Genomic DNA, 12,467 nt, shown 5'->3' with positions numbered 1-12,467 from the left:
GTATCAAATTCCTGCCCCACCAATTATTAATAGGATAAAATTCTTAACAATTCCAGGGTACTTTATTCTCATATTTAGATGAGGATGATAGTACCTGTCTCATAAGGATTTGATAAATAAATATGAATTGTGCACCAATATTATTAATATTTTCAATATTAAAGCACCCAAAGTAGAGAGAAACCCATGAACCAGCAAACAGAAATCAATGCCACAACATAGCAATGAGAAATTGCCAGTGGAATGCACTGGAGGAGCAAGTCTCCTGGTGATACTGATTGGTGAGGGCTCAGGACTGAAAATGAAGAGGTACACAGACAGAGGCGGAATTTTCTGGACTCTTTTGGTGGCAGTACCAATTCAAGGAAGTGCTTCATAACCCATATTCAGACCACCAGGTAGAGAAGGTCAGGTGAACTCAGGCAACCCAAGAAGATGAGACATATAGCTTAGGCCAGGACAGAAATCATTCTCTCATTTATATTTCTTAAATTATTTGTCACAAGTGACTAGATTACAAAACAATTCTTTTAGATCAATGCTTTTATTTAAAAAACAAACAAGCAATAAAACTATTGGTGTGGTGCCAAATGATGACCAAAGTTTCTAAATGCTGACTTGCAACTCTTACCTTGTTGACAAAGTGACCAGCAATACTGAGCTTGGAGGTGTTGTTTCTCTAATTCTTTGTTTTTGTGTGCTTATTATTGTTCTTGTTTTGTCTGCTAGTTGCTTTTTGAGCAGGATTTGGAAGTTTATTCGTTTTTTTTGGGCGATTGCTGGGTTTGAACTCAGGGCCTCATGCTTGCTAAGCTGGTGATCTTACTGCTTGAGACACTCGGCCAGCCCAGGATTTGGAAGTTTAAATCAGAGTCTTCCTTCTTAAGATGTAGAACCTATCACCCCCACATCTGCTCCTATGAAGTAAGAAGCATATATAATTCTTAACCATTGGTGTAGCTTGGATACACCCTCACTGTGTAGGGAAATTCTAGAAGAAGCTGTGGGGTGGTAGCAGGGATTGGGAAGTGGAGCTTCAGGACTCCTCCCTCAGTATACCTTTCCTCCTCTGAGCTTGGGCAAATACGATTTATAATAATAAAAAATATTAACACTTATTCAACCATATTACAATAAATATTATAAGAACAAAGATGTTTTATGTTATCCTCTCAAGGGTAGACATAGGTGAACTAATACTTCCTATATAAATCTATTAATTTTTTAGTTGTCTCCTTACAGTCTTGACATAAAGCACCTTTCAAGAAGTTTATTATAAATAATTGTTTGGCAGTACTGGGTTTTGAACTCAGAGCCTCACGCTTACTAGGCAGGCACTCTACTGCTTGAGCCTGTCCTCCAGCCCTATAAATAATTTTTGGAGTCATGTGAACCTAGACTCACAAGGCAGTTACCAGTCTTTCTTCAGACCTTGCAAGTTTGTTTGACCACACCTTACTTCTTCTTGGACCTCAGTACATCCTGCCACCACATAGTCTCAGCTCCAGCCTTGAGCCTCCACCTCTCTCCTGGCACCAACCTCAGATCTCACCTGTCAAGAAGATATTTTAATTTAGATTTCCTGCCATCTTCTAATGCAAAATGCCTGAAATAACTTCAGTTCCCCTCCCTAACCCTTCTGCACAGTGGTATCATTTCTTCAATCTCTGTGTCCACCAGGTTGCTATTACTTTGCTGTGATGAATCTGTTGGAGTAATTAGACTCTATTCTCCACTTCACCTTTCACAGGTGCGCTAACACCATGTGTCCTCGTATTTCTCCTTCATCTTCCTTTCTGGTTCTACAGGAACCAGACTGGGTTAGAATTGGCTTACACCTGGTCTATTGTTCATCATCCTAATCAGCTCCCCATGCAGTCCCCACCCCATTCTTCTCCCCTCCAAGTCATAATGTGCACATTAGTCTTTTTAAATAACACTGTAATGCTATCAGATCAGCTCACAAAGGCCTTCTCTGGGTTCCAACCCCAGAATAGAAGAGTCAACCATCCATACTAGCCTTTTAAGACCCTCTGTAATGCAGCCATCCCTATCTGCTCAGCACTTCTACAACAATTTCTGAACATAACTTCCGCAACTGCAGTCCAGACCATTCCTTCCCTGTCCCTCTTGCCTCTGAACCTTTTCTTCAAGGAGAAGTCAAAGTTCTGCCTTCCAGATAGCTACCATACCCCTACTGATCCACACAAACCACATATAAACCCCAGCTCTTCCACAAAGTCACCCACTTCTCCAAGCTTAGGCCAAGCTCTTTTCCTTCTCTGAATACCACTTGTAGGTCTTGTTGGTGCCTCATGTCTTCTCATGAGTCACGCTGTTAATTGTTTATTTCATGTAAGAAACTAATACCAGGAAACCTCCCTTGTCTTCTTTGGTACCCAACTCTTACCACCACCACAAGGAACTGAGGGCTATGCATATAATAGTGAACCCAAAATACCCAATGGATTGAAGAGTCAATCAAAGAGAGAGAGAGAGAGAGAGAGAGAAAGTCAAGGAAGAGAAATTGAAAAGAAATAGAAAAACTTTATTTTTGTACTGGGTGCCTGGTTTGGCCTCACCATTTCCTGGATTTACATACTATTTGAACTGAAGGGACCTTAAAAATCAGTAGGTCAATGATATGATGCTAACTATAAAGATTTGTTGAAAACTAGACATAGCATACCTGACCTAGATATGACAATCAAAAAGGATATAATTTAATAGCTGTGTGATCTTCAAGATTTCACTTAACAGTTGTTTTTCAGTTCTCTCTCTCTCTCTCTCTCTCTCTCTTTCTCTCTCTCTCTCTCGCCTCTTTCTCTCTCCATCCTCTCTCTGAGACAGTCTTGCTATGTAGCATAGGCTGGCTTTGAACTCTTGATCCCCCTGCCTCAGCCTCCCAAGTGCTGGCATTACAGGTTCATACTCACCTAGTATTCTCATTTTTAAGTGTGAATAGCACAGCACTTATTTGAGGAGCTGTGTGAATATTAAATGTGACTATAAATGTAAAGTGTGTTAGATATGATAAATGCCCGATAGTTGTTAGGACAAAGACCCCTGCCTGTCTTATATCACAGGGGTGTACTTCAAGACACAAATTTCCCAAAGGCGGGTCATAACCTATTAATGAAATAAACTTATTGGGATGTTGCTGTGGTCTGAATGTTTGTGTCCCCTAAAACTCACATGTTGGAAACTCATCTCCAAGGTGACAGTATTAGGTGGGACATTTGCAAAGCAGTTAGGTCATGAGGACTCCGCCCTGGTGAATGGAATTAATACCCTTATAGAAGAGATTCCAGAGAACTGCCTTCCCCTCCCACCACGTGAGGATGCTCCACAGGTGCCGTTTATCAGGAGTCGACCCTCCACAGACACCAAAGCTATCAGTGCCTTGATCTTGGTCTTCCCAGCTTCCAAAACTGTGAGCAATAAATTTCTGTCATTTAAAAACTACCCATCTAAGGTAATTTGTTATAGCAGCCTAACTGGACCAAAACAGATAAGCACATTTACATCTACAGCAATTTCTGTTTGAATTTTAGGTCATGATATAAAATATATTTCTAGTTATGGGTCGCAGTCAAGCAAGTTTGAAAGCTAGTGGATTAAGGTATTGCACAAATAAAAATGAAATGACACACCAAAACCGTACATGCTACTTGAAGGACAATTACAATTTCACCTTCCATCTTCTCTGGATCTTGGCTGTCCATTGACACTACAGTCTTGTGAATATTGTCTTTTTTTTTTTTTTTTTGCATCTGACATGTGATATAGACCTCTCCTTGCATGGAGTCCTGAGTTCTCCAGGCCTATGGCCAGCTCTAGTGTGCATCTTTCTCTACCAGATGGAACACTGAAACCTGGAGGACAGAGGAGAGATTATAATTTTGAAAGCTCCTTTAGCTGATAACTTTGTCTTACATTTTCCAGTGATTCTGTCACCCACATTGTAGCAGAGAACAACTCGGGCTCAGACGTTCTGGAATGGCTTCAGTTACAAAACATCAAAGCCAGCTCCCAGCTAGAACTCTTGGACGTCTCCTGGTTGATAGAATGCATGAGAGCAGGGAACCCAGTGCAGATGACAGGAAAACACCAGCTTGTTGTAAGTGTCCTGGTTGTGATCTTCATTATCCTTTGTTTGATGGGCAAGAACATGGGGTTCAGAATCCCCGGATTCTCTGCAAGTCACTTACCTTTGCTTCTCTATAACCAAAATGTCCACCTCATAAGGAAGGCATGAGGATTGAAATAACACACATGGAAAGCAATACTGTGCCTGGCACTGAACAAATGGGAGTTATTTTTATGAACACATTTATACACAAGTATTTCAAAATAGTTAAGCATGGATGTTCTGACAGCCAAAAAAGTAGAGGGTTTGTATTTTTTCTTACTATGAACATTCAGGGAAAAAAAATTAAGAAATTTAAAATCTCTTAATTCCAAATCCTTGACCAATAATGCTAGACCTTTGGGAAGAGGACCTGAACCATAATGATGTAAGTTCACAGAAAAGAAAAATGATAATTATTTGCTAGTTCTTTTTCATGATTTCAAAAACAATACATGTTGCATGTACAAAACATGACAATGAAACCCATTATTTTTTATAATATATGTTAATTAAAAAGGAAAAAAATACATGTTAATGATAGCAAATTCAAGTATTGAAGATGTAACAAAAAATTTGAGTCTTCTATCATTTTATCTTCCTCCCAGAGACATTTGCCATCACACTGCCTCTAATTGTTTTCTGTATATATCTATTCTCATGTCTATTAACTGTTATTTAAAATGGATGCTTTTGCATTTGTTTAGATGAGACAAGACTATTTGCCTAACCCCATCCCGGACCCTCAGAAGACTCCATCACTTGCTGTACAAAAGATTTCTCAGTACGCTTGTCAGAGAAGAACCACTTTAATCAACAATAACCACATATTCACGGTAACAGCCTTTGCCTCAATACCCAGGGCAAGTGAAGGGCTTGTGGTTCCTTTCTGTGAGTCTAAAAATTAAATTATGATTTTTCAGCAAATCTGAGACAGATTTCTCCATATCTACGCATCTCCCTAGCCTGATCTCTGGTTCTTCTTTCTGTCAAGAATGGTTCTCCTTTTTTAATTCTTTTTTTTGGGGGGGGGAAGAGGGTCTCCTTCATTCATGGAAATGGACAAATACATTTGGACTATATTCTCTAGAAACAGTAGATTGCTATGTATTGAGAATTGTCATTAATGATCACAACACTGATGAAAGGCAAATATTCTGAAAACCCAAATACAGTAATTATCCCAAGACATAGTAAGAGCAAATGACACAGAAACAGCAATAACGCATCTACAGCTTTGACTGGAAAGCCAACACATGAAGTGACCAGACATGGATTCTCACCTGATATTAACTAGCTGGAGCAAGTTGATTTCCACTCTCTAAACCTCATTTCCTCCTTCATGCAGTAAGATACGAGCTAGAGCATCTCTAAAGCCCTATCCAGCCCTGAAGGGTTTCAAATGACTCCAACAAACTCACAGCTGCTTGTCCCCTAGCCTCATGGTCAGTGGTCACCTGGGTAAAACAGTCAGCAGAGTATCAAACATATAGCTTCTCACTTCTACACTTCAGTCCCACACCTGCAAGGAAGACCAGGAAATTGCAGCTATAGCTGCAGCTGCTTCCTCCCCTGCTAGCCATGCAATCATGCCTCACCTTAAATAACCCTGGCTCTGGGTCTGCATTCAACAAGCCCATGCTAAGCACTGGCTGTGCTTTATGTATATGCAAAGAGATGAGGATGCCCAGGGATCATGGCAAAACCTTGGCCACAGGCTGGTGAGGAAGACAGCAAAGAGGGATAGAGCATGCCTGGTCATGACTTAGTGGAATGGGTGAGTGCCACATCTGTTTGGTTCAAACTCAGTTTCTTCATAATGCACTCAGCCCCTGTCTTTCCAAGTGCACTCCACTCAGTCCCACAGGGGAAGGTGCAAAGGTGCAGGAGACAAATCCTGACCTTCAAGGATGTCAGGCGCATCCCATATATAAAAGAGAGAAAGATGTGTTTTTGAGAGACTCCTGGCTAGAGGCTGAGAATACACTTTTGCTGACCTAGTTTTATTCCTCAGGATGCCTTTGATATACTGGCTGAAAATTCTGAGTTTAGAGAGAATGAATGTTCTTGTCTGGCATTTATGAGAGCGGCCTCTGTGTTGAAATCTCTGCCATTCACCATCAGCAGCATGAGGGACACAGAGGGGATTCCCTGTCTGGGGGACAAGGTGAAGTGTATCATGGAGGTAAGGGTGAAGGGGTTTGTCACATCTAATAATAAGTAAGGGAGGGGGAGAGAGAGAAGTTGTGAATACCATATCAATGTAATTGACAGGAAAATCTGTTCTCTCTCTGTATCTCTCTCAACATCTATCTCTATAGAGGACATATTTGTAGACAGCTGTGTGTATTTATAGAGTTAGATGCATCTATGCATAATCTATACCCCAGTATTATCATAGTTGGAGCTGTGTGGGACCAGCCAGTTGGAAAAAGAAGAGCTCTCTCATACTGTGATGACTCATTCGCTTTGAAAGCTCAGTCCAGGGAGGTGGTCCACGGGCTGTGCGGAAGGCTCAGTTCCACTGTGGGTCCGCCCCTCTAGAACAGTAGTGGGGATGACTTGAGGTAGGCTGATCCAGCATCTCTACCTGTGTGTTCCAGGAAGAATCCTGGATGATATTTATGCGTTTGACAATCTTTAGATTTCCCAGCAAGTCAAATTGATGATGCTGTAGAAAGTTTCAGTATAGCCAAGTGCAGGGTACATTATTCCAGGAAAATATTCCTGAGAGGAGGGAAGTGTTGAGGTAGGCATCATAAGAGCTTGAATATGGTCTGGTTTTTCAGTGGGTCCAAAATTAACCTGCTCAATTGATAAGTTTTCTCATTTCAGCAAGCTGATAGCCACTGAAAAGAGAATTAACAGAAATATTTGGGTATCCATTTGTCAGTGACTATTTTGGCCTGGGGCTCTCATCATTCTTTATCCTTATCTCTGAGGACCGTTAACAGATCTTTGGATGGATGATGAGCTATGATTTTCTGGGTATAGGGACATTCTTGTTTTCTCCAGCTCAGCCAGGGAGGCATTCTGCCAGCTGTTAGTATGCATTTCATGAGAAATCATGCTACTAGATCTGCGAATTTGAGTCTCACACCATGACTGTCCAGTGCCAGCAACTTAAAATATTTTTCAACTGTTCATGCAGGAAATTATTGAAGATGGAGAAAGTTCTGATGTTAATGCTGTGTTAAATGATGAACGATATAAATCCTTCAAAGTAAGTATATGTTTATTGAAAATGGCTTTTCACTTAAGCGTATTACGTATTCTGGGTGGTTATATTAGCTTGGGCTGCATAACAAAATGCCATTGATTGAGTAACTTAAATAATAGAAATTTATTTTCTCCAAGTTCTGGAAGCTAAAAGGTCTAGATCAAGTTGCCAGCATGGGTGGGTTATAGAGAGGGCTCTTTCTGTCTCCTTGCTGTGTCCTCACATAACAGATAAATAGAGATAGAGATGGAGGTGGAGGTGGAGGTGCAGACAAAGAGAGAGGCTATAAATATCATGGACACATGAGCACCATATAGACAGAAGAAACCCACTCTTGAAGAGCAAATCATGTCTGGAAAGCTCCTCACTGCATCTTCATTTACTCAGACACAGGGTTTGTCACCTCCCAATATCCCTACCTTAGAGTTGCAGGTAGAATGGATTTGGCTAGTGCCTTCAGTTCAAAAATGATGCACAGGCCTAAAATGTGTCTGTGAGCAGGAGCTCAGGAGTATAGATAGCCCAGGGGTTAAGTCTATGCCCCACCATTTCCCACCTATGTGATGGGAGAGAATCTACATAACCTCCCCAAGCATCCCAGCCCAGGATTGAGTGTTAGACACTGAGGTAACTTCTCAAGCATTGACAGCACAGGCAATCCATACAGATGCCAGACCTGTCTCTCACTTCTGTTTCATTTGAAATACTATATGCCATGAAAGGACTCACCTACAATAAAAATGTCTCTAAAAAATTACCATCACCCACCCTCTTGTCATAGTCAAGAGAAACTGGGTCAGAATTTTGCAGAGACTTTCTCTACATAGCCTGAGACCTTAGTAAGTACCACTTCATTATCTTAGAAACTAACAGCATGCCTTTCCTTCCCCTTTAGCTCTTTACTTCTGTTTTTGGAGTGGGGCTGAAGACATCTGAGAGATGGTTCAGGATGGGTTTCAGAACTCTGAATAAAATAAGGTCAGATAAAAGCTTGAAGTTCACACGAATGCAAAAAGCAGGTAATGGTCCCTCCTAACATTCATGGTTGCTCTGGGTTGTTCAGGTGATAATAGAGGCAGAAGTACTTTGACTCCAATCTGGGTGAACTGGAACATTTTTTGGTATTCGTTGACTTGAATCCAAACTGTGGCTCCAGCATTTTCTAGCTGTGTAGACCTTGAGCAAGCAATCCAGTTACTTTGGAGCCTCAGTTACCCCATGAGTAAAAGGGAGATGACATTAATACTTTATTGGGGAATAAGTTAGCTAATGTAGACAAAATCCTGTGCTCAGTGAATGGCAGGGAGAAAAGACTTCCTGTGGCTACCATGATTCCTTTATCCAGATTTCAAACCAGGGCACACTCTGACCTGGTTCATATGGCCTGTTCTACACATTTGGGGCCTGGCTTTCTCCCTAGATAATGGATATGGGTTAGGAGTCAAGGACAGAAGGATAAACTGACTTGGCCCTGAGGCAGGAGGACTACAACTTAGAGGCCAGCCTGGGCTACATAGCAAGATCATGTCTCAAAAAAAAAAAAAGGAGGAAGAAGAGGAAAAGGAAAAAGAATAAGGAGAAGGAAGAGGAGAAAGAGAAGGAATAAGGGAAGGAGGAGGAAAAGGAGAAGGAGGAGGAAAAAAGGAAGGAGGAGGAAGAGGAAAAGGAGGAGGAGGGAAAAGGAAGAAGGAGGAGGAGGAGAAGGAGAAGGATGGAGAGAGGGAGGGGGAGGAGGTGATGATTAAGGAGAAAAGAATACTTTAACAAACTTTAGTTGTTGCCTGGTTGGCTCACAGCTGTGAATGTGCTTAGAAACTATAAAACAATGGGAAAATAGAAAAGAAATGGTAGAAATCCAGACACAGGGTTAATCTTCCCAACTGGTGCCCTTTAGCCTGAGAAGAAAAGGCAGTGAGGAGACACCAGAGCTGTTGTCACCATCTGAAAGCCTGTCAGGCCTCTAAGAAATTGAGGTGGCTTGATGGCTTCCATTCACAAAGGGGCCTGGTAAATTTTTCCAAAATGAAGAAATCCCACTACAGGATCAAAGACTTGTGTGTGCTTTTAACATGCAATAGAAATACAGTATAGTTATAATTGGAAAGGCAGTCTCATAGAGAGTGATGAAGTCAACAAAAATTTTAATAATATGAAAGTAAGGGAGTCTTATACTAGAGAACACCAGGGGGAAAAAGAGAAAGTAAACAGCTGCCTTCTGCTTAGTAATGACAACAAACAAACAATAAGACCACAAGCAATGGTAAAGGAAACAAATCAGATCTTGGAGGGTTCCCTCAGTGATACTATAGAAGACCCCTACCCATCTGGTAAATTTGCAATTTCTGAACAATTGCTAATATACTTTATACAATGCCATATAAGACATAAAAGAATCTATAAAAGATCCAATCTTTATATTCTGGGTTCCAAAAAGTGCACATTTAGTAAGTATGATTTGTACCAGCTCAGGAGATACCATTAATAGAATTTGTGCATGTATTAAACACAAATGGAATGCAATGATTTGGAATGATAGCAAGGACTCCCAACTCTTAGAAAGTGGCAGTAACATAACGTTCCATCTAGATGAAACCTGGTCAAATGATGCCACTTACTCTCAGGATCCAAGGAGTTTCCTTCTCTTACTTTGTAAACTGGATTTTTCCTCTTCACATTGGGCTCTTCCAACCCAGTGACCAAACAAAGCAGCTGTTATTCATTTAATCATTCGGAGATTGCCATCAGCCCATTTCATGCTGTCAGTTCTATGTAGAAGGAAGGAATGCCCTTTATCTTACTTACAGCAAGCCTCCCTTGGCACAGAAGTATGATGAATGAAATTATCCCTGGAAATAGCTTAGAATTCTGCAAAGAGTAAGCTAATTGAACATGATGAAAGTAAGATTCCCTGGTCAGATGGAGAACCTAATTCCATTGTACATATAACTGCACTTGACTGCAGTTCCCTGGGACTTGAGCATTCACACACCACGTTTCCCTTAAAAAGTCAACTTCTGACAGATTGTAGCACATATTTAACATCACAACAGATGATAGGTTCCTTGTAATAACCGCCCTACCAGACCAAAACAGAAAGCCAATTAGATTGCTTTCATGGATGTCAACAGATTATGGTAGTACTTCTGCGTTCTCTCTTGATATCTGCACATTCTGAGAAAACACAATCATAACTTCTGGTTCATGTACATCAGTGATAAGCATAGGAGTTTTATGGCACCAACTGCGTCATACTTTGAGTATCAATCATGACAGCAGTTTCTGTATCACAGTATAATGAAGCAAGACATTTCACATCAAACTTCCACACTCACTAAAAGGGCTATGTTACAATAAAAGAAGGTGAATTTTTTAAAAATGAGAAAGAGTATCAGTACTGATATAAAGAAAGTCATTCCACAAGCAACCTGGCATCATATGGGACACAGATTATAGATATGATGAAAGTATGAGTCCCTGGCCAGATGGAGAACCTAATTCCGTTTTACATATAACTGTACTTGACTGCATCTTTTCTGGTCCTGCCCTTGTGTCTAACTGTTCCCATTGAAAGATTACAAGGGAAGTTTGGGGTTTTTTTGTTTGTTTTTTGGGGGAGTTTTTTGCTTTTGTTTTATTTGAGACAAAGTCTTACTATGTTGCCCAGGCTGGCCTGGAACTCAAAATCCTCCATCCTCAGCCTCCCACATCCTGGGATCACATGTGTGCACTTCCACACCCAACTAACAAGGAAAGTTTGAATTGAGAACTTTGCAAACAGGATGCTCACCCAAATGGCCTCCCTCCACCTCTCTGCATGCTACTGGGGTGAGAGGCAAGGACCAGCAGATTTGTTCTGAGTCCTTTCCTAGAGCTCATGGCATGTGTGTGGGCGGGGGGAGGCAGTCTGCAAGGAAGTAGTCTTTTTAAAATTTTTATAAGCATATTGTAGTTGTACTGGGGATACATTGTGACATTTACAAAAGTGCTTACGATATATCTTAGTTGAATTAACTCCCTCCATCATTCTCCTTTATCCCCTTTTCCACACTTCTTAGAATAGTTTCAACAGGTCTCATTTTTCCATTTTCATACGTGAGTACATTGTATTTCCACCATATTCACCCTCCTTCATCCTTTCCTTACAAGCTCATTATAAGAGAGAACTTCCCAAGCAGAGTTTACGACAAGGAAGTGGGCTGCCTCTGGAGGTGTCAGAGCTTCCATTATTACAGAGATTCAAGCAGAGTTTGGATGGCTCCCTCTTAGGAACCCTAAATCAAAGAGCAGTGCTTTGCATTGAAGCATAATTAGATGTCACTTGGGTTCAATGACTCTCCCCAACCTTCTAGCTCCCTTCCAGCCCTTTACCCCAATCCTTAGAAATAAGCCTCCTTCTCTTGTGCCAAGTCAGTAGCTCCTCCCCATAGCAACACTGTCTGATCTTTCATCTGTTCACGATGGTCAGGCAAAGAGGCAAAAGCCAAGCTACCTAAGACACTTCCTATCTTGCTTCAGACACAAATCTACCCTCAGCCTCTTGTTGACCCTCATTTATGTAATTGATCCATCATATCCTGATCCTCAATCTTCTCACTCCAAATCTTTATGCACAAACTTTTTAAAATAGTAAGATACAATTTATTGGTCAACAGGCTGGTTCTTTATTAGGGCATCAGATTGGAAGAGTTTGGATTCCTGGGGGTTATGGAATGTTGTCTCCTAAGGATGCTGTAAGCTACTCAGTCAGAAGTCAAAGAGCCATGGAAAACTCACAGCCAAATGAACTGTGTGGATTACTGTGTCTCTATGGAAATGGAGTTTGGTTAATGCCGATGGCCTTGTAGCTCTGTCTGGGAGCAGAATCCTTTCTACTGAGGGCTGGTTATTCTGTTCGTATTGCATTTTCTCCATTGACCTGTCAACCACCCAGGATTCCTCTATTACGAAGACCTTGTCAGCTGTGTGACCAGGGCAGAAGCAGAGGCAGTCAGCATGTTGGTGAAAGAGGCTGTCTGGGCATTTCTTCCTAATGCCCTTGTCACCATCACAGGAGGTTTCCGGAGGTAAATTCACTAGGTGGCTTTGCCTTCCCTGCTGTAACACCTTCAGTGGCTCCTG

General features: G+C 41.2%; 1 protein-coding gene across 1 annotated transcript in view; it reads left to right on the top strand.

Annotated features, from left to right (window-relative positions):
• Dntt (DNA nucleotidylexotransferase) overlaps positions 1-12,467 on the top strand; it is a 33,562-nt gene that overhangs the window by 7,653 nt on the left and 13,442 nt on the right. Inside the window, exons 2-7 of the mRNA XM_074077912.1 lie at positions 3,946-4,120; positions 4,837-4,965; positions 6,144-6,314; positions 7,281-7,352; positions 8,245-8,368; positions 12,280-12,412. Of these exons, the coding sequence (XP_073934013.1) occupies positions 3,946-4,120; positions 4,837-4,965; positions 6,144-6,314; positions 7,281-7,352; positions 8,245-8,368; positions 12,280-12,412 (804 nt within the window). The remainder of the gene's footprint in view (positions 1-3,945; positions 4,121-4,836; positions 4,966-6,143; positions 6,315-7,280; positions 7,353-8,244; positions 8,369-12,279; positions 12,413-12,467) is intronic.

Source organism: Castor canadensis, chromosome 7, assembly GCF_047511655.1.
Source record: "Castor canadensis chromosome 7, mCasCan1.hap1v2, whole genome shotgun sequence".
Taxonomy (NCBI): Eukaryota; Metazoa; Chordata; class Mammalia; order Rodentia; family Castoridae; genus Castor; species Castor canadensis.
The sequence above is the reverse complement of the archived record's forward strand: the minus strand, read 5'-3'. Positions and strand labels throughout refer to the sequence as shown.